This window comes from Gymnoscopelus microlampas, assembly GCF_963454915.1.
Source record: "Gymnoscopelus microlampas genome assembly, chromosome: 2".
In the NCBI taxonomy this organism is placed as follows: Eukaryota; Metazoa; Chordata; class Actinopteri; order Myctophiformes; family Myctophidae; genus Gymnoscopelus; species Gymnoscopelus microlampas.
The window spans coordinates 15,405,233-15,428,283 of record NC_139939.1 but is presented as its reverse complement, the minus strand read 5'-3'; the positions used below and the strand labels follow the sequence as shown (position 1 = coordinate 15,428,283).

Below are 23,051 nucleotides of genomic sequence, written 5' to 3'. Positions count from 1 at the left end.
TTTAGTAAATACATGAAATAGCCTACTACAAACCAGGGTAAATACTAGTGTACAAGTACAATTTAATAACTTGCTATAAGAAGCCATTATTTTGTCCTCTCTCTATCTCTGTCCCTCTATCTCTGTCCCTCTCTCTCTCTCTGTCCCTCTCTCCTACCTCCTTCCTTCTCTCCTTTCCAGTCTCGTCTCAGTGGTCTGGGGGCCCCTTCTGAGGCCCCCATTGTTGGTCTCCACGGTAACCTTTGTCAGATCATTGAAGCCTGGTCTGCATTAGCAACACAATGCTCCGCCTCTTCTCCTCTTCCTCTCCTCTTCCTCTCCCTCTCCTCTTCTCTCCTCTCTTTTGAAAATGTCCTCATTATTCTTCCTCTGATCGTTCCCCTCTGGGATTCCAGCACATCACTTAAAGTCGCATAGAAAACTTAACTTATGTTATAAGTGAAATCGTTCTCAAATGGAAACTTTAATCAAATTAGAACATTTTGCAAGTTATCGGTCAAAACATTGTTAATCGGTGGCACTCTAGGACAACTGGTTCTCAATGTCAGGTAAGGGGACCAACTGGGGGTCCAAATGGACCCTTACGGGTCTGTAACTCTTAAGAGTTGGCAGTATAGATTGGGGGTCCCAGATTTTAAAATGGGGGTCCGTCCGTGGCACAATGCATTACAAACAGGGGGTCCTTGAAATTGAAAAGTTTGAGAATCACTGGCCCTAGGACTCTTCAAAATGGGGATGGGTATTGGACGCAGAAATCTGGCATGGGTCGTGCTCTAGTTCAGGTTAGGGCAGGGCGAGGTCGGGGGTGGGGGGGGGGGAGGGGGGAGATTAAGGGGTGGGGGTAGATGGGAGACAATAGCAGAGAGGGCCCAGTCAGCATTGTTGATGCCTCCTGGGTTGTTGCTCTCTCACAGGAGGTTTCAGAGGACGACTGGCGTGGTCTTGGGGAGAGAGAGGGTGGGTGTGTGGGTGTGTGTGTGTGTGGGGGGGGGTTTATAGTTTGTGCTTGTGTGCACAGACAGCTTCCTAGACTCAGTGACTAGACGAGACGGGCCAGAACAGGGGGAGGGAGGGAGGGTGTGGTTGGATGTAGGGACACAGAGAGGAGGGATGGAAGGAAAGGATAGACGCACACAAAGAAACAAGTCAAAGATTGATCGCACCGTGGTGCGAGAAACGAGGCCAGCGAGAGAGAGACACACACACACACACACACACACACACACACACACACACACACACACACACACACACACACACACACACACACACACTCTGGTTTGGTGTTTCAGTTTCGCCACTTACGTCAACTAAGTATATTATACTTAGTTCACCACAGTCCCCCAGGGTTCTGTATTAAGCTCCCTCTGTTTTCCCTCTACACTAAAGATTACACGTCGGCAAAAATTACAGAGCTACGTTGCAAAGCGCGTAGATGTGCTAGGATTCATGCGGTTAAAACATAAACATAGAAATACAACAGTTACACAGTAAAGTCGGGAGTGTGATGAAATAACCGTGGGTCCTTTTTTCCCAGTACCATCTCTCACATTGATCTCACAGAGACCTGGTTCCTAGTAGGAGCAGTCAACAGGGAAACACAAACACACGGAGAAAGTAAATATTGACTATGCTAACTGGGACTGCAGGAAAGAATGTGCTCTCTCTCTCTCTCTCTCTGGGGGAGTGTGAGAACTAGATGGCAGATAGCATGAAGGAAGGGAAGTGGCAAACGGAGTGGTGGTTTCACACCGCCGCCGAGCCAGAGGCATGAGAACACAAAAGGACCTGTGTCATGGAGCGTGAGGGGCCGCCAGAATCTGGTGAACCAGATGTAGCAAGCGAGGGATGAAGAGAGAGAGAGAGGAGAAAAACACATGTATTGGCGTGCATCCAGTGGCACACAACAGGTTTCCAGATCACAGCTCTCCCCATAGACGTTGCTCTAAACACTGATAGGAAAACGTGTAAGGCAAGCTTATTTGTACATACCACATTTATTTTTAGGTTTTTGGGTCATTTTTAAGCCTTTAGTTGACAGCGATAGGGGAAAGTGAGACAGGAAATGCGGGCTGAGTGTAGGGAAATACATGCAGCAAATGCTCTGGTTGGCCAGGAATCGAACGGAGACTCGCTGATCAGGGCATTGCGCCCATGTGGTATGCGTGCACCATAACCACTGGGCTAGAAGGTCGCCCCATTTGTAATTACAGAGTTACTCCGTTTTGAATCTCATTCAAGATGATGTCCAGACGGTGTATTACTCATTTTAAACTTAATCGGCACACCAAAAGATGTATCTGAAAACATTATAGGTGAGAAATAAGCACGGTAGACACAAACATGCTTCACACTGTCCGTCTCTCTTGGGCAGCGTGAGCCGGCAGGCTACAAATACTAGCCCTTCTGCGGCACACAGCTGCAGTGAGTGAGATTCCACCGTTCCATAGCCTGAAGGGATGGGACCTTCTGATTAGTTGCGAGGCCGTTTCAGACTGAAAATAAAATGACCGAAAATGCAATTTCACTGCCACTTTAACCACTTAAGCCCCTATATATCTCGCTGTACGACAAATAGCGAAAATAGCCTATCTACAACCTCACAATGCATCACAATCATGCAACGCGTTGTGAGATTGTGGATTTTATATGACTGACTGGGGAACAAGACCGATCAACAAACGCTCATTAGGAGAGATTACAAACGAGATACAGCTGGGGCAGACAGGAGAACTAGACCAGGGAACACAATACTCATGAGATGACATAACATAGACCAGTGGTTCTCTGGGGACCTTCAGGGTTCCTTGAGGGGGTTCCAAATGGACCCTTACAGGTCTGTAACTCTTGAGTGTACAAATGGAACCAAAAGGACCCTTATGAGTCCATTTGAACAGTCTCGGAGTTATGGGAGTCTTTTAAATTTAAAACGTTTGAGAACCACTGACCTAGACAAGACAATGAATGAGGCACAGAGTGGCACAGAGTCCCAACCCTGACACGTCACTGTCTCTACTGTCTGGGGCACTTACTTTGTCTCAGGCTGCCAGTGCCTGGCTGGTCGGCCGGCTGGCCCCGAATGATGAATCTTAATCTTATGCGCATTATCAATGACATCCTGTTGAGTAGCCTGGCATCTCATGAATAAGATGTAATGAGTATGTCATCACACAAGTAAATGAACAGGTTCCATGATTAGTTCTAGATGCTCAAGGACAAGATGAAGCTTAAGATAAGACGCTCAACTTAGTTTTACACTCCTTCCTGGAAATCAGTTCTTGTTGGCAAGCAACGCTGTAATACTGGGTAGTATCCATGTATACATCTATCTATAAATGCGTGCCCTGAAATCTCTGCTTGCGTGCATGTGAGTGAATCTGTTATGAATCTGACGTCTGCCGTCATATACTGTATATTAAGAGATGTATTTTTAGATGTTCAAAATGATTTCGAAAATAGCTGATCTACAAGCTTACGACGCAACGTGACACGTTGTGAGCTCATAGATCTTCTATTTTTGAAAACTTTTACAAATATATTTGCGTTTTTTCAGAAAATTGTGTGATATGAGAGTTGGGAGTTGGAACTACTGTGTGTGTGTTGCATTGGAAGTTCCAATATGCAAGCTTCTAAATTTATATCCATAATCAAGTGTGAAGGTGAGGTAATAAAAGTTGATCACAAGGACTTGTCTTAGTGGATTTTTAATGGTTGAAACAGGAGAGATGTTAGCAGGTCAAGTGTCTATAGCAGCTCTTTCTGAGAGGGAGGTTTCCGTTAGTCTTAAGGGCTTATTACAGAAAGCCTAAAGCGAGGTGCCAAATAACATGAGATATGACAGACAGTACAGTATCCTGTTCTGCAGGAGTCGGAGCAGACATGCGATAACAGAGTTCCATAGACAAGAAGTCCTCTTGCGGCTGTGTAACCTTGACAGATGGAATGTCGTCACAAAACAACCTGTCCACAATTAGACAAAGAAGGTTTGTCTGCACAGAGTTTAGACTAGTGGTTATTTTTTTTTTACATGTTATTTCAAGGACCCCCGTAACTCTGACAGTGTACAAATGGAACCATAAGGTTCCATTTGTACACTCTCTGAGTTACAGACCTGCAAGAGTCAATTTAGAACCCCCTCAAGGAACGCTGAGGGTCCGTGGACCACACTTTGAGAACCACTGGTTTATAATTATTTTCCCTTAACAGTCAAAGTTATAACTTCCATAACAGCGTGCACCTGCACGAGTGCATAATACGCGTGGGAGTGTGTGTGGGAACGCAGCAACGCACGGTTCACGTTCAGCCCTTAATCAAGCCAGCTGATGACCATCTGGGCCCCAGGGACTAGCGGAGGAGCGGCGCGGAGGGAGGGAGGAGAGGATAAAGGAAGGGGAGTGTCTGATAGGGTGGGAGTACTGAGGTCATGAAAGGTCAAGAGACTAGTGTGTCTTTCGAAACCTCTCCAGGGAGAAGCTATTTCTTCCATTGAATAAATTATTCTCGATATCGAACGAATAGTTTTAATAGAGGTTCCTGGTGTTACTATACTTTACTCCAGTATTTCCTGTTTTTCTTATTTGTATTTAGTTGTTCTAATGGGAGGTATCCAGTCACATCTCTGTCTCTCTTGTCTCTTTTTGACTACAAATTGATTGGGTGAACCCATTACCTTCCATAACATGAAACTTTTCAGAACGTGTGACGTTCTGTATGTCTTTGTGTTTGTTTCCATTATCACCAGAAACACCACTGAAGAGGCAGGTACGTCATAAAACGTATTAAAAAAGCGATTTTTGAAAACAATTTGAAAGAATACGTTCTCAGTTCTGCGCTCCCAGAACTCGGGGTTAGTACCACCTGTGCAGGGCCCTAATTAGGTTCTGAAAACCTCATCCGAAACAAAACCGAGCCGTAGCATATGGAAACAAATCCAGAACAACCTGTGAAATAATTTGTTGCACGGCATGGCCCGACATCTGCACACTAAGTAGCTCCCGTTAAGATTGGTCCCCTTCTTTTTTCCACCAGATCTCTTCCCTGAAAATGGCCGATTTACAAGCTCATGACGCAACGCTTCATGAGCTTGTAGATCTGCCGAATGTTTGCCTATTATGACTTGCCCAGGAAAGGGAAGCTAGGGTTTATGTGATTTTAAGCTGCAAAAAAGTGACATTTCAAGCAACACAGTCTCTTCATCAGACTTCATACATCTGACAGAAGTCTGAGGAAGAGCCTGTATTGCCTGACAACATCACTTGTTTTGCAGATTAAAATCCTTTTGAACAGGAGCTACATTCAGGGAGCAGATTGTTCCGTTTCATGTTCACCAGATATTTTTTGGATGCAGCACCCATCGGATTTGTTTTCGAGATGTGCTTGTGCATGTCTTTTGTTATCCTTTTAAAAGACGTTCAAGAAGCCATCAGACTCGACTTTGCTTCATGCATGTTGTCACTCAGCATTCATCATATTTATTCAAATGTGTGTGTGCGCAATGCTCCTACATCTGTAATTCATCACCGATGTGACAGTTTGGGCTTCTGGAAAGTGTGTTAATGAGCTGCAGGAAGCTTATCCAGCATCAGTCGTGACTTCTCCTCCCTTTTCCCACCTCACAACTCCACGCCTGCTAACACAGTGATTCTCAACTTTTCTTTTTACTGAATTACGTTGTTACTTTATAGCACCTTTACATTTATGTCATCTTATGGTACGTAAATATGTAAATCTTTCCCCCTAAGATACACTATGTCACGAGAAAAACATGAGAGAAAATCAGTTTCCATTAGGACAGCTTGAAAATAACTTTGTACTTGACGTTTAACCACTTGAACCCCAGCAGCCCTATTCTGGGGGGAACATTCATCAAAAATAGCAGCGAGTCGCAAAGCTTGTAGATCTGCTTTTCTTTTTTACGAAGACATTTGGTGTATATCAAAAAAGAAGGTGCAGCACAGTGCAATGGTCCATATTACTAAGTGTAGAGGGTCTAACGGTTAAACCGAAGTGATCATTTCCAGATATTAGGATTCTGCGGCAGCCCTGGGCTTGCGTAGGATTCTGCGGCAGCCCTGGGCTTGCGTCACGGCACCCACTTTGAGAAGCGCTGTGCTAACACAGCAGCCTCTTTACACTGTAACAAGAGCCCAGGAGACTGTCAACAAGTGATTTGTGCGTGTGCACGTTTGTAGTCACCGCTCACTGACCGGACGCAATGGAGACGTGTCAGAGTCTGTCATTATCGTGGAAAGTATTTATAATGCCGCATAAGGCAGGCCTCTATGAATGTAGCCTGTCTTAAACAGCTCTCCATGACTACCAGCGGAGCTAAACCACTACATGCATTATTAACACATCGTCGCTGTCTGAAGCCTTCTATGCCCTCAACCGTGACTTTTCAGGAAATGGGCAAAAACGAACCTGTGTTCCACTCGATCCAATGTATTATTTTGTTATTATTTAGTCACACAAGTAAGTAGAGCCTTGTGAACCAATAGTTCCCGAGCCATGGGCCACATATTTAGGCACAATCTCTTGTGGGCCACATGGCTCGGCAATGCTTACTTCTTGTTAGGTCACAAGCTCTTGTTAGTACTTTTCTTTTGTTAATATTTATAAAAAGCACAGACAGACTCTATTTTGAGCATGTCTTTATAGGTGAACATCTTAGCATATCTTTAAAAAATGCTAAAATAGCAGATCTATATGCTCACAACACATCACAGTGCGACGTGTTGTGAGCCTGTAGAGCGGCTACACTGTTCGCTAAAATTAAATATAGACCTGTACGGCAGGCGTAGCGGTCCAGGCACCGAGGCTTAATGTAGCCTGACAGCGCGTCGCGGGTTCAAGTCCCAAGCCCGACGGCCTTTGTTGCACGTCACTCCCCATCTCTCTCCCCATTTCCTGTCAGCCTACTGTCCTATCAATAAAGGCATTAAAAGCCCAAAAAGACCCCCCCCCCCCCCCAAAAAAAAAGCATAAATATGGAGATACAAGTTTTCTGCCCGACAGCGACAATATGAAACAATCAGATCACACTTGGATGGAAGTAATGCATGCAAAAAGTGGAGGTAGTTGACCTTTTTTACAGGTCATGTGGCTGGAAAGTCCCAATGCTCATGGCACGTTCATGAGCATTGGGACTTCCAGACTACTCTATTGGTTAGAAAACAATTCCCCTTATTCAACAACGAGACCACAAAACTGCTGTGTGATGCTTCTCTAATCCCTCATCTGTTATATCGAGACTCAGTTAGTGCTACTTGTTCTTTTTTTTTTGTCTTGATCTGCCAGCTGTTCGCTTTTTAGCCTGCCAAATTATTTTTAGCACTCCGTGTGCTGTTAAGAGACTGTTGTACTAGGGAAAAGAAGAGAGAAAGTCTTAACAAAAGCATGTTAACCACTTAAACCCCAGCTTCCGAATTCTGTTCAGAAAATAGCCGATCGACAAGTATTAAGCTTGTCGATCGGCTATTTTCAGCGAAGATTTTTAATCCACTAAGACGTACGGTAACGTAACAGTGTCATTTTAAGATTTCTTTGGCTATTCAAAAATAGCAGATATTCAAGCTCATAGCACGGCACTGAGTGCTTACTACTATTTTGTTTTTAAACGTGGAAAATGTTTTGAATATATATACATGTTTTGAAGCAAACATTTTTAATCTGTGCTTCTGGGGGGGCCTGAAGCAACATATTTTGAGATGGGGGTCCGCGGCCAAATACATCATCATTTTGGGGGTCCTTGACATGGAAAAGTTGGAGCACCAGTGCACCACTGATATAACAACATACCGTTAGGATTTAGAAAACATTTTTAGATACGTATTTGGCCGCAGACCCTCTCAAAATATTTTGTTCCAGGGACCCCTATGAAGCAAAGATTTGAGTTACAAATGTTGGCTTTAAAAAAAATATTATTCAAAGATTTGCACACATTTTCACGATTTTTCTAAAATAGCAGATCTACAAGCTCATATGAGCTTGTATATCTGCTATTTTTGAATAGCAAAAGAAATCTAAAATGACACAGATGCATTCCCAGATCGGATGGGTTAATGTAGAGCGAAAACAGAGAATTCACTAGCACAGATCCCTATGGGACTCATGGGGTTTTATGTGGTTAAGCATTCATGTCTCCCCGCAGGACAGGTACAGTGAGAGGGGCATTTACGCACGCAGTATGTAATGGAAACAGCCCACATGTGCAGGTTGTGTCCTAGTCCTACAAATTAGGATTGGTGTCGTGCCAAAGCTCCCAGGTGACAAATGTATTTGCCACAGCGAAAGTTTAATAATATAGTCCACACTCCTATGTGGTATTTGTCACTGTGTACTTGCATATACAGTGAAATTAGGTATCCGCATTTAACCCATCCTACGTAACAGGAGCTGTGGGCACTATGGGAGCAGCGCCACATCGGGGAGCAGTTGGGGGTTAAGTGACACATTGCTGAGGTCCGGATTCGAACCGGGGACCTTTGGTTTCCCAGGTGGGCTAGTAACCAATTTTCTAAACTGAATTTAGATTTAACATAATGTAACATTATGTACTTGGCATTCCAGTGGCATTTTGATGTCACATGATTTAATGCTCTCACTCACTCACTCACTCACTCACTCACTCACTCACTCACTCACTCACTCACTCACTCACTCACTCACTCACTCACTCACTCACTCACTCACTCACTCACTCTCTCACTCTCTCTCACACTCTCTTACGGTCATAGTGTGATCAGGGTTAATTTAAAGCAGCTTAGTTCCCTGACAAACAAAAATCCTATTAAAACCAGACCTACAAAACACGTGTGTGTACATTGCATACATTGGTGTGTCTGTGCGTGTGCCTTTTCTTAACACAGGCTGCACGTGCTGAACAGATTGAAGTCTGCACAATATTATTTAGTTTCCTCTGCCATCGTTGTGTGAATGGGTGTATGTAATGCACATTGTAGATCAATTATACTTGGTTGTACGACATGTCGCTCGCCAAAAATAGCCAAACTGCAAGTTCGAAACCTGTCGCATCGTGATGTGTTGTGAGCGAGCTCAGCTATTTTCTTAGTTATGGTGTTATATTTTTTACTGGGAACTTGCACATTGAAGGCTTAGGTTTGTACCTACACTTGGGCCGACTCGGGTTCAAGTGAAGCGCGTGAGAGTCAAGGGTAGGGCCAGGGTTTAGTAAACAAGTGCAAGTCAATGAAATGCCCTCACGACTATAGAATGTCAACGTACGAGTGTGAGTTCCAACACCCAAACATCCCCTCAACTAGTAGTTTTATGACCAGAGGACAATAGGCAGTCCTCAGCCCCGGTGACGCACTCTAATGGCCTAAACCTTATACACACAGGCTCTCTCCACCACACGTGGGTGCAGTAGTAGCCTCCAGGTCTATAACTAGAGTTTGTAATGGGCTGGCCGCTCACTGACCCCTGTTGAAACAGCTGTGTTGGCACATACAGCTGTCACCCACAGTACTTTATGACTGTTTGCACAACACGGCTTTAAGTCGGCAAAAAACCCTTAACGCAAAGACGCAAAGCCGTGTACTAAAGTCTAAAGCGCTCACAATCCCGTGCTCAGTTTTGAGACTGCCGCCACCACTTGTTACTACAAAGATTAAATGTGTCGCCGTCACTGTAAGTGGTTGAATAGTATTCAGTGAAGGGAATTAACACTGTCGCAGGAAGTGCTTACTTTGCCTGATTTTCTGTACGCACTACTTCATTTAATTTAAACGGAGCAATGATTAAATGTCACAGGTGGACAGATGGACATGGTTATGCACAAATAAATACTGACATTTTGTTTAACTGGACTTCGGAAGGTGAAATTTGTCCCTTCACAGAAGTGCAGAACTAGCTGAATAGAAACTAGCCATTTCCATGCCTTTTTTTTTAAGGCCCTGTGGTTGACACAGTTTTCGGTTTTCTTTTTTCCCCCTCAGCTGAATACATAAGGCTCTCAATGCTCACCCAAATTTGAAAATATTCTAACTCTCTGTGACCAGATAGAAAATGGCAGATGTGAATGCATGGATTAAAGTTCTCAGTCACCATGACTGATTTGAGTCATTTGGATTCCATAGAAGTCAGCATGTCTTCTATGGAAGCATGTCACGCACCGAAAATAGGCTATCTACAACTCGTAGATACTAGATAGCCTATTTTTGGTTATTCATTATTTCAATATTAAAGAGTAGTTGAAGTGGTCAAACTAGAAATAGATGTCCAATCTTCCAGAAAATCCTAATGATATCACATATTTCATAGAAGCAAAGGTTAAAGCCTCAATCTGCAATTTCTTCAACTGGTTGGCTACACCAAAACGTCATAATTGTACATATTGTGCTAATCGTTTATGAAACACAGCGCATGTGTGTGTGCGTGGGCTCCTTTCACGCTCTTTCACAAATTGCAGATCAAGACTTGGCCTGACAACATTTTTCAGTCTGTGTGAGACTGTATTTTTCTTTTAATCCGTGTGAACGGTCCAGTGCAGAGTAGACACTCAGCCCCTTGTCACGCTGCTGGTGTTTCCAGCATAGCGTAAAATACGTGGCGCTCCCATTGAAAATAATTAAAAACATACACGCTCTGGGAAAAAAACTCCTTGGTGGACACAGACCCCAAGTGTGTGCCCCCCCCGCTGATCAGATTTGCTTCATTTGTCAAATACAGTAGGTAAATGTGTCCTGGTGTTATGAGTGTGGTATGTGTCTGTGTGCATGTGTGTGTGCTCGTGTGCAGTACATGTGTTGGTCCTTATGCTGGAAAATAGAGATAGTTTTTGAATAGCGACTTGGAATCGGAAGATTCCCGGTTCGACCCCCTGGCCCCGGTCTATGTGTCGAAGTGTCCCTGGGCAAGACACTTAACTCCTAACTGCTGTATTAATAGCACTCACTGCTAATAGTTAGGATGGAGGACAAATGTCACGTATGTGCAAATGTACTGTAACAAAAATACCCGTCTTTCCTTATCTGTCTGCGGGTCCCCAAATAATTATTTTTCTCACTCAACAGTAAACAAACCAACATACAGTATAAGTGTATAGTGGGTATCTGGCTGCACATTTCTAAAGTTACAATTGAATGGCTCTTAAGACCTTTTTAATTCCAAATTGGCCAAATTGTCAAATATTACGTAAGAAAGAGGCAAACATTGTGAAAATAGCCGATCTACAAGCTCACAACGCCTCGCACTGCGACGCGTTGTGAGCTTGTAGTTCGGCTATTTTCACAATATTTATCTGTGGAACCGAGTCAAGCTAAATGTAATGCCTACAAAAAAAGTTTAGGAACCCTTGCTATAGATGTTTTTCTATTTTACTGGTGTCCTACAGTAGGTCTGATCAACTAGAATAGGGCTGCAACTATCAATTATTTTTGGTGTTGGTTTTTACATGCATTGGTCAGAGATGACGGTGCACTCACTGACGGTGCAGGTAATCCCAACACGCTGGTGTGTGACACCCTCCTGTCTGAGCAGGGGGAAACTCCATGAATTAACACACACACACACACACACACACACACACACACACACACACACACACACACACACACACACACACACACACACACACACACACACACACACACACTGATAAACATACACAGACATTCACACGCTCCAGGCGTCAAACAGAGACAGATCAGTCACAGGGAGCAGGATGACAGAGACGACACAGAGAGAGAGAGAGAGAAGATAACCGACTGAAAGGAACTGAGGAAACGCAAGCAGAGAGAAAGATGGAGGGAAGCACTGCATTAGATTTATATTAGAGCCGTTGCATTGATCCTCCATGCAGGGTGAATTATTGTCCCTTGTGCTTTTGAACCAGTCAAGTGTTTTAGGAGATTTTTTGTTTGCTCTGGTCCGGTTTGACTGTGACGATAAAAGGATTTCTGATCACACAGACAGGACATCAATCAACAGGACTGTTGTTAGCAACTTGTCCTTAATGCCTTTTGCAGCTTTTGCTGGTGTGAGAGTTGACTGATTTAGAACTCAGATTAATACAATGACGGTCATCAATTTGTTGATGTGAGTATTCGTCTGGGCCAGTGGTTCTCAAAGTGGGGAAGGACCGTATGTAGACTAGGTACTTTACAGTATGAACTTGCATGGTCTGCTTGATTGATTTTTTGAATACTTCATTAACACGAATATTAACAGTACAGGTTGTACTGTCAAAGGGTATGCTGGAAGGATAACGCAACAAGCCCCAAGGGCACCATTGTGGTCCATTGCTAATGTCGCCATATGTACCACAAGGCCAGAAGACGTGTTCATTGAACTGTCACAGTTGTACACAGTAACGTCTCTTCAGTGATAATGCATCCATTGTGTAACACAGAGAGCATAAAAATGTAAGCGAATGGTCCCGTAAGGGTCCATTTGGTTACATGTGTACACTCTCTGAGTTAAAATAACACTGAGGATGTTGCTGTGTTTTGTGTAGGAGACATTGCGGGTCCCCTGATGCTAGGTTAGTGCAGACAAAGCAACAGGATACAAGTCATTTTCAAGCAAGCGACATGAAGCTACAAACTGATGTGCTACAAAGAATAATCTTGAGCTGGCGTCAACTTGTGAAGCATTAACAAATAATATTAGGGTTGTCCGATATTGGCTTTTTTACCGATAACCGATATACCGATATTGTCCAACTCTTAATTACCGATACCGATATCAACCGATACCGATATATGCGGGGATTATTGTGATTAGGGTAAGCTAAAATTTCATATCACACACACCATATACAGTAAGAACTCCTGTAACTTACTTATAAAGCCAAAAAAAAAAAAAAAAAAAAAAAAAATTTTTTTTTTTCAAAAACCGATACCGATATTTTCCCGATATCAATTTTTATGCTAATATCGGCCGATAATATCGGGAGGCCGATAATATCGGACATCCCTAAATAATATACATATTTGTTTCACCATTTCCACTTCCCTCTTCTCTCCCCACATCTCTCCTCACAATTCCTGCTAAATGGAAGAAAAAACAAATTATTACCCTGATTAGCCAGTTCCCATTGCTATTCAGCCCTACCCTTTTCCTAAACACAGCTGGAGCAACACTTCATCTGCAACAATGTTGGTGGCCACGCTTGGTCGTTTTGTAACTTTTTTTGCAGCTTTTGCGAACGCAACGTCGTCGTTGAAGACGGTATCTGATAATCACTAACCAATTACTTGAAAAAGACAGCAAGGTCCGGTGTGGGTCAGCGAGGGTTAACCTGTGAGTAACCAGTGTGTGCTTTGTGTTGCAGAGTGCCCACTGTCCCTGTCAAGAACCTTAACGGATCCAGTCCTGTCCACCCTGCACTCGCAGGTGAGAACACACACACACACACACACACACACACACACACACACACACACACACACACACACTCACACTCACACACGCACACACAGTATCAAACCTGATACTAATATCTGTCTGTCTCGTCCCTGCAGGGATAACGGGCATTCTGATGAGTGCTGCGGCGCTGCCCGTGTGTCTGACCAGACCGCCCAAGCTGGTCCTCCACCCTCCTCCCGTCAGCAAGAGTGACATCAAGCCCATCCCCGGCCTGGGCCACTGCTGCCGCAAGACCACCAAGAAGCAGACGCGCAAGGGTGAGTGCAGTGCCCGCACATGTGCCCGAAAAGGTTGCCTACCAGCTACCACTGAAGTCATCTCCATATTTGGGCCTCACCATGACAAAAGAAGTGACTGTTTGGTTGTCAGACTCAGACCTCTTACTGTGTCATCATAATGTGCCTTTTTTTAATGGCCTAGCACCGAAGGGGTCAGCCGTTTAGAACAGTGTTTGTATGTATGTATGTGCCCCAACATTTTGCCCTAATATGGAGTTCCACGTGTCATCAAACAATTGCCCAAATATGGAGTTCTACACGGCTCCAGAATGGCCTCCAAACTGCACAGTGCACATCTACTAACTTGCTTGTACAGACAGGGAAGCCACGCTGTTTTTAGAACCTGTCTTATTTCTTTTTACCATCTGAGAGTAGACATAGGCATAGATCATGTTCATCCCTGTGGGCTTGTTGTGCATTTAAGGTAGTACCTCTGTTATTTTATTGTGAACTGTTTCCTTCAGTACTAATGATCGGAAGGACTCGTGCATTCTATTCCTCTTTCTCCCATCTTCACTCCTCTGCTTTCTTGTCCTTCTTGTCTTGTCTCTCCAGGCAAGACTCCAGAGGAGGTGGTAAAGAAGTATCTACAGAAAGTCAAAAGTCCACCAGAGGAGGTATGATTTATAATTCTCTTTGTAATCAAAAGGTGTCGAAGCATTGAGTTCCCCTTTGCTCTTTTGACTCTGAGATCTCCGAGATGATTCAGAGATGAAAAGAGCAGCATATAGCCTCCTCCTCCACTCTAATGCCCCATCCTTCCGCTTCCTCCTCCTGTCTGCTAGGACTGTACCATCTGTATGGAGCCGTTAGGGGGTCCTTCTGGCTACAAGGGCCCAGGGGTAGGGCCCGTCTCCAGGGCAGAGTCGGTGGGGAGACTGGCCCAGTGCGGACACCAGTACCACCTCCACTGTCTGGTGGCCATGTACAACAACGGCAACAAGGATGGCAGGTAGGAGTCCCCATAGGAGCACACGCGCTTACTCATAAATACACTGTTTTATCATCACTGCAACAAGACTTGTGGAGGTTTCAAGTTTAGGTGGTAAACTTGAAACTCCTCTCCTCTCCTCCAGCCTGCAGTGTCCAACCTGTAAGACCATCTACGGTGTGAAGACAGGCAACCAGCCGGCAGGGAAGATGGAGTACCACGTCATCCCCCACTCTTTACCAGGACACCCCGACTGCAAAACCATACGCATCATCTACAACATCCCTCCAGGAATTCAGGTACGACACAGACCCATGCGTGTGATTCCCCTCGAAGCCTTGACCGATCCACATCCGCATACGTTTTAGTGTTAGGTATTCTGTTTCTAATCTTGTTTATTTAGGTTGGTGTAATACTTTTTTCTTTTGTGTGTGTGTGTGTTTTAGTATTGTTAAGTGTGTTATTAAATGTTTGTTTGTTCACAAAACCACAAAAATTAGGTTCTGTCTGAGCAGAGATGATCTTGGTGTATGACTCTGTGTACTGTGGCCGGAACCAAATAAATTGCAAAAGAAAAAAAAAAGCTTTAGACTTTGATTATGATGATAAATTAATTGATGTGACCCCTCTCTCTGACCAGGGACCTGAGCACCCGAACCCAGGCAAGCCCTACACAGCCAGAGGCTTTCCTCGACACTGCTACCTCCCCGACAGCGAGAAAGGCCGCAAGGTACCCACTATCCACCATCCAAACGCACCAACTAGGACTGTTCCATAAACTGGCAATGTTTGTAACTAATAATGTAAATGTTCTACTACCTACAGTATAAACCACAGTATGTTCCTTTAGCACACACAAGATCGCTTTCAATCCGTCCTCTAAACAGATGGCCGGAAAACCCGGAAACGTTAATAACATAATATCCGAGTAAACCATGGGAATGGGTTGACTAAAACTATGATGAAATAAATGCTTTGGTTTATGTCCTCAAGCTGACTGGTCTGTCTCTCAGAAATCACCTTAAAATAAGGGTTCTTAATTATAAATGTGTTTTCCTTCAACAGGTTTTGAGATTGCTTCTGGTGGCGTGGGACCGCAGGCTGATCTTCTCAGTAGGAACCTCCAGCACCACGGGGGAGTCTGACACCGTCATCTGGAACGAGGTACAAACACCCAGAAAATAGAATGTGATTCTGCATTTTGTTCCTTTTTTTTAAAGGTGGCTCTAGATGTTAATAAGAGTGTGCTTGTTCTTTATACATAAGTTTTATACTTTAAAAAAATATCGAAATTGTTGCGGGGGGGGGGGGGGGGGGGGGCACACATATATGGGGTCAGATGTAAATATAGCCCCTGTCAACTGCACATCAGAAACCGTGTCAAATGCACATACAGTATATGGAGATTTCCAACATGCACTGATGTCAGACACAACAGAAGCCATTCAACATGAACTAATGCTGCAAGTCCGGCTGCTGAGCCCTATCGGTTGGATCGGCGGTGCGACATGGGTGTCTCTCGAACTCTAGATGTCAACCCAAACCTCTAGTTGACTTAATTTTTATAATGGCAGTCGGCGGGGCTTGAATCAGGTTGCAACACTGCCCAAGTTTGGAGTCATACTTCATCAATGACTGATGTCATAGATGGCCGCGTTAAGTCTGAGCTCGACATTGCAGCCATGCCGTTCCAATGTGTGTCCCGACTTCTACATGATGACATTTTTATAGAGGCATATACTGCAGTGTTTGTGGTCAAAATGAGGTTGTTCCATCGGGAAGTAAAATGCTCTGTCTCTTCCGATCACAGGTCCACCACAAGACAGAATTTGGCTCTAACCTGACGGGACACGGCTTCCCCGACCCCGGACACTTAGACAACGTCCTGGAAGAGCTTCGGGCTCAGGGCATCACAGAGGACGACGGAGTCACCGACAAATGAACATGCGGAGGGAGAGAGAAGATGGAGGAGACAGTGGTGAAAGGGGATGGACAGAGGACAACCGTCTGAAGAGAGACGAGGAGAAGAGGTGTAGAGGGGAAGGAGGAGAGGTGGTCCACATGATGAGCAGTAGAAGAGAAGTGACGGTGGCCATATAGGGATAATAGACATTGACTATCTGCCAGCACTTAAAGACGGACGATTTTGGGTACAGAATAAACTTTTTTTTTGCAGGGGTCATTACTTTCATAGCTATTAACTGGTTCATCTGTCAAATATGGGACTGGTCAACTTCACACTAGCACATGTGTTGTGCTGGGGCGGTGTTTGAGGAGTGGAAAGCACTGGAACAGACAAAGCATAAAAGCTTAATTAAACACTGAAGCCCTATTTTATACTTTCGGCTATTGGAATAAAAGGGTTGATGTGGTTAATATTCCATCACACGACGGTACAACAACTATGAATTATGCTAATGTCAGACAAAGAGAGAGGGCGCTCTGAGCTTCTTTTTTTAGTTCAACCACTGGTACTAAATAGCTCGGTACTAAATGCTGAATGTGTGAGAAAGAGTCAGTACTAATAACTAATAAAAAAAACCTACAAAAAAACTATAATGCAAAATTACAACAAAAAGAATAGTTTACACTACTGAGAGAAAGAGTTAACCAGAGAGAGGGTGAAATGCTAGAGTGTTGCATGACAGAAAGGAACAAAGACGGAGAGGTTTGAGGCAGAGGGGGAGGGGAATTGAGGACGGTGAAGAATAGAGCGTATAGCGGAGAGAGAGAGAGAGAGAGGGCATGAAGAATGTAGTTTAGGATAGGAGTAGGGTAAAACTAACTTGTAAGAAAACCGGTACTTTAGCCAGAGCGTCCGATGTGGTAAACTGCACTGAAAAAACCCTGAGTTAATTTAACTCGGCGAGTACTCTCCGAGTTACGAACGGATAAATGAACACTGAACATTTTACTGTGTGGGGGAGTCATGAATTCCGTGAGGAAGAAAGAACCAGGCTTTTGCTTTTGTTCAAAACCACCTGCTTTCCAGTTGACATCACATTAGCTCATGGCAGTTTGGGATGCTGTGTGTGTATTTTGTGTGCTCCTACCGCCCCCTTGTGGATTTGGTCCTCTACTACTACCATACCTCTGATTCACTGATGGTACAAAACAAAGCAGTTTTACTGAGTAATAATCCGCCACCTACATTATTTATCATTTATTGTATACACGTGTTTAATGTCATTCCATATACTTTACCTCTTATTCTGGCTTTGATGTCCTTGTTTTCGAATGTATCTGAATGAGATGTAAGCCCTGAACACGTATGGGTTTTGTGTGCGACTGTGACAAGAGACCAAAAGGCCTGAAGTTCTTTGAGCCATCTTTGGAGTCTTACTTTTGAGCCACAAGGTACCGGTAACCTATAGATACACAGGTACCAATATGTTACCATGTATATTTGTAATCTCTTCCCCACTTAATTTGATAATTTACATATTTTAATCACTTAAGTTGGTGAGGTCAGGGATGGGAATATTAAGATGAGTGCTGCTTGCTTTTATAAAGGAGATGAGCATTTGAGCGTTCCCGGGAAAACGAAGGCTGAATTCGCTGTTGAAGGCTGTGCTTTTCTGGCCTGTCGTTTCTAAAGGCTGTATGAGTAGCCTTTATACTACCAGGTTGAGCTCACCGGTAGACATGGGCTTGCCCCATAGACAGACAGACCATTGTGATCATAGACGTTTACACGTAGATACCCCATTGGCCACTGCTGTTCATTGGAGCGATGCGTCAACACAGCTGCCATATTGGCAGAGGCAAGGCCTGCCGCCTAATGCATGCATGATCACCTATGTAGGCTACGTATGTCTATTGAAGCAGCTGGTCTCTCCACTATTAAAATCATCTTGCTGATTTACTACAAGCAGTTTGGTTTGTCACAAATGTCAGACATGTAGTTGTGATATAGGATACTATATCACAACATTTTAAAAAAAAGTGGGTTTTCATATCAAAATGCCTTACGTTGATAGTAACGGTAATGGTTGTAAAACAGAAAAACGTAATCTCAGATGCGCATATACGACTTGTTATGGCAAGTTGCCCCTGCCAATTATGGCAGTGATGTTGACGTTTCATCCAGTGGCCACTGTGGCGTCTACGTATGTCTGTGTGTGTGATTGGGTTTAGTGTTGCTTGGTGGGGTGGACAAGGGACACACAGGCTGGAGCTAGAACAGAGTCACGGTTATGAGACAACCCTCCCTATTTTTGCTATTTTGCATTATGTTGAAACATTTTTTTAAATGTTAGACTATAATGACGTCCAAAATAGAGATGTTAGGGTTAAAGTGGTTTAAAAACAATCTGAAAATAATAGACTGTAACTATATTTGAAGGGTCAAGTTTAGCTCTGGCACACCTGTCTCTGGCCACCCTTACTAAACTGCCCAGTCTGTGAGTTGGGTCTGTAAATGACCCCTTTATGTGTGTGTGTGTGTGTGTGTGTGTGTGTGTGTGTGTGTGTGTGTGTGTGTGTGTGTGTTCTCAGTCCACAGACATGGTCCATGGTACAGTATTGTTGTAGTAGCCAAAAGGACTCAGGTTGTCCTTCTATGATGATGATGATGATGATGATACTCTTTATTTGAACTTGTTTACTGTTTTTATTTTTTTTAAATATCTAATGTAGCGACATATTTGTTTTTGTAATGATTTGCTTCATCACACTATAGAATAAAGCTCTTTCTTTTTCATTTTGTACATTTAAGTTGTAATAATGATGTCTGTTTATTGTTTTTTTTTGTCAAATCTTTTGGTATAAGTGTTGTTAAAGACTATTTTTTTTTCTTGTTTTGTACAGTGGTTCAGCTGTATTGTTTCATATTTTCTTTGGGGAAAAGGAATTTGATTATAGACATATCTGAGTGTGAGGTACAGTATAATGATGATAACAAGCCAATTACTGACATCCAATAACATGTCACATCCATTGTATTACAGGGCATTAATTAGGCATTACATTTAGTTACTACTAAACACCCCTCGGTTGTCCCCTGTTGAGAACATTTTTACTGGGCTGGGATCACTACATCAGTGGCCCCTAATGTAATGTTTCATAGTGGTGTGGCCAGACTTTGCCTTCAGTTCAATGAGCATACTGTTTTAATGTTAGATTTCATTCTAGTGCAAGTTGCATTATTAAAACCTTATAGTTTTCTTTAACATGACAAACGCAGTCATTTGTCATTTTAAACATTAGCAAGGAGATATGGGTATCGCTAGTAACCTTATTCTAATTCTAAATTTTGATTTTTCTTTCCTAATGCAGGTTCCTACTTAAGTATCAAAGAATTAATGGCTTCTCATGAGTAAATTAAGTTCTCAGATCTATTAGTGGTGATTGGCATTGTATCAAGTGTCTTTAGAGGTACATGTGTTCATCTAAATGCCACAGTACACAGTAGACAATTTATGCAATGGTGCCATTGTCATAAACAGTAACTTATCATTACAAATTTCCCCTGTGCCAAATACCTATGTTGTCATTCATTTTGCCCTCCCCTGTGCCATATACCTACAGTATGTGGTAATTCATCGTTGATGCCTCATGTTTGGCATGCATACAGACCCTATTGTCCAAATTATATCCTTTTTATCGGGGGATGTTATTATGGGAACAGAAGTGCTGGCATGTGAGTGAATCCAAAACAAGCCAATATATGAATGAGAAATGTGTAAATAGCGCAAAACCAATTGCTGGAGTATGAAAGGTTAATACGTGAAAAAAATCAATAAAACATGTTAATTAAAGTTTGATCTGTGGTGTTGTTTAACTTGTAGAGGTAAATTTGATGCTAAAATGAAATGAGAAATAATATATCATAGTGTGTGGGATGTGGGTGGGCCAAAAACAACAAAAAAAGAGAAGAAAACTATTTTTAAAAGACCAGTGGTACTTAAAGGGTCCCTAGAGGCCCTAGGGGTTTCCAGGGGGTCCCCAACGTGAAATTATGAATGATTTTGAACATTTTAGCAACACAAATCTCTTATGGGGCTCCATTGACACATTTTTTCAGATTGGTGTCTGTGAGGGCCAGGCAAATATATACATTTGGGGGTCCTTGACAAGAAAGAGTTTGAGAACCACTGCTGGTATAGACAGACTATATCAGTTTCACCCTTCCACCATCTGGTATTTCATGTGGTGAAACTGATGTAAGAATAAAGCCATCATGGAGGTATAATAAAAAATAAAATAAACCCCATGCACTTTAAAATATGGCATACAGGTGGTCTTTATTTAGCCTCGTAAACCCTCCCTCCGGAAATCTCATTTCCATTTGATTTCACTCCAGAAATCAAATGGAAATGAGATTTCTGGAGGGAGGGTTTACCAGGCTAGTCTTTATTAAGATTCTACAAGTCCTGGCTGGAGCAACTGTAAGAATGATAGACATAATCACATGAACACTAGTAGGCATACATAACAAGATATTTCCGTTAGAAAATAAACTTTAAAAGCATTTTTTTCCTCATTAATTACACACCATATAATGAAAAAATGAAAAAACAAAAACACACCAAGACACTTTAAGTTGGCTTTCAATTTAATTCATCAATCCGTGATTCGAAGTAGTAGAAAAAAGTACTCAAATGTTTTACTTAAGTAAAAGTATCAATACTGCATTGTAGAAATACTCTGTTACAAGTAAAAGTTCGGAATTCAAATTCACTTGAGTAAAAGAACAAAAGTAGACAGTAGGCCCTACTCTGATGCAGAATGTCCCATTTCACAAGTTTTGAAATAAAGTATCAAATGTATTAATATCTTTTGAAAATAGCAGATGTAAGCTCACAATGCGTCGCATCGTGAGTTTGAAAGTCACGACTACGCCGTTTATCTCAAATGAATGTTTAAACTGTCGATCATGTAGTAACACGGTATGGCCACTAGGGAGCAGTAGAGACTGACACAAGCCAAATAGCTAATGCTAACATGCTTTTCTCGCGTTTGGATTCATGACGTCACAACAACGTCATAAACTGTGGTCGTATTATTGACTCGACTTGATGGTGACTTGTAAGGTTTAAATAACGTATATTTTCATGAGGGTGTCGTAAGACCCTTCGATAGCTCAGTTGGTAGAGCGGAGGACTGTAGTGGTTAATGCCGAGATCCTTAGGTCGCTGGTTCAAATCCGGCTCGAAGGAGGTCCAACTTTTCGTGTTTGCAGCTTGAATTGATTGCTGTCCAGTTGTAAGTGGTGTAAAGTAAGTGAGTACAATTACTCAGGTACTGTACTTAAGTACATTTTTTACGTTTCTTTTTTTTTTTTTTACTTTACTTGAGTATTTCCAATTCTCTGTACTTTTACTTCTACTCCACTACATCTCAGAGGCAAATATTGTACCTTTACTCCACAATCCACATATGAAAACTGTAGTTACTAGTTACTTTGTAGATTTTGATTGTTATTACAAAACATACTAACTACAGCCCCATATAATTTGGCCATTTGAAAATAGCAGATCTACAGTAGATCTGCTATTTTAAAAATATTTGTATACATTTTATACAGTGGGAAACCTGTCAAACGGGACACCTCTGCATAATGAGTACTTTCAACTTTTGGTACTTTAAGTACATGTTGATGCCATTTACTTGTACTTTTTACTCAAGTCAATTTTTAATCCCGGACTTTTTTACTTATTACTTTTTTTTTACTTTTACTTTCTACATTGCGTTATTATTGCTACTTTTACTTAGGTGAGAAATGCCTACTTTTTCCACCACTGGTGAGGATCCGCGTTAGCTCTGGTCCATAGCGACTTGAGAGTTGCAACAACTCTCCGTCGTTAATGAGTTTGTTTCCCAGAAAGCATGCACGATGTGCATGCTTTCTGTTTGTTGTTGGAACCAAATGGAACCAAATGAACGGGTCCATTTGGTTACATTTGTAGTGTAGCCTACACTCTCAGAGTTAAATTGACATTGATTTTACAATATGAATTGGGGTCCCAGAGACATACATGCCATTACATGGGGGTCCGTAGCCTATTGGGGGTCCTTGAAATTAAAATGGTTGAAATCACTGCTAGAGAGCCGTAAAACTATTCTCTTATGGGGGTCCCTGGCTTATCTTTTCAAATGGGCAGAGGTGGGACAAAGTCCCTATGTTGCAAGTCCAAGTCGAGTCTCAAGTCTTTGCTCTCAAGTCCCGAGTCAAGTCCAAGTCAACACAGCCAAGTCCCAAGTCAAGTCCAAGTCCTCAGCTTTTTGTTTCGAGTCCCACACAAGTCCTTAGCATTTTGGTTCAAGTCCCACACAAGTCCTAACCTTTTGTTTCGAGTCCCAAACAAGTCATAACCTTTTGTTTCGAGTCCCAAACAAGTCAAAATGTTAATTCAAGATATGTAAAGATTTACATAAATCATGAGCATTTTTCACAATTTGCATTTGTTTTAAAACAAGGGTTCTTCCAGGCCAACAGCAGAGGGTTGTAC

The 23,051-nt window shown here is 42.7% G+C and overlaps 1 protein-coding gene across 2 annotated transcripts in view; it reads left to right on the top strand.

Moving 5' to 3' along the window:
• LOC311060207 (E3 ubiquitin-protein ligase DTX4-like) overlaps positions 1–17,913 on the top strand; it is a 49,788-nt gene extending 31,875 nt beyond the window's left edge. For both annotated transcript variants that reach the window (XM_084078340.1, XM_084078339.1), the window contains exons 5-12: positions 13,295–13,356; positions 13,485–13,646; positions 14,223–14,284; positions 14,453–14,619; positions 14,744–14,897; positions 15,239–15,328; positions 15,664–15,762; positions 16,409–17,913. In XM_084078340.1, the coding sequence (XP_083934466.1) occupies positions 13,295–13,356; positions 13,485–13,646; positions 14,223–14,284; positions 14,453–14,619; positions 14,744–14,897; positions 15,239–15,328; positions 15,664–15,762; positions 16,409–16,540 (928 nt within the window). In that variant the 3' untranslated portion in view covers positions 16,541–17,913. The remainder of the gene's footprint in view (positions 1–13,294; positions 13,357–13,484; positions 13,647–14,222; positions 14,285–14,452; positions 14,620–14,743; positions 14,898–15,238; positions 15,329–15,663; positions 15,763–16,408) is intronic.
• Positions 17,914–23,051: the final 5,138 nt, after the last annotated feature.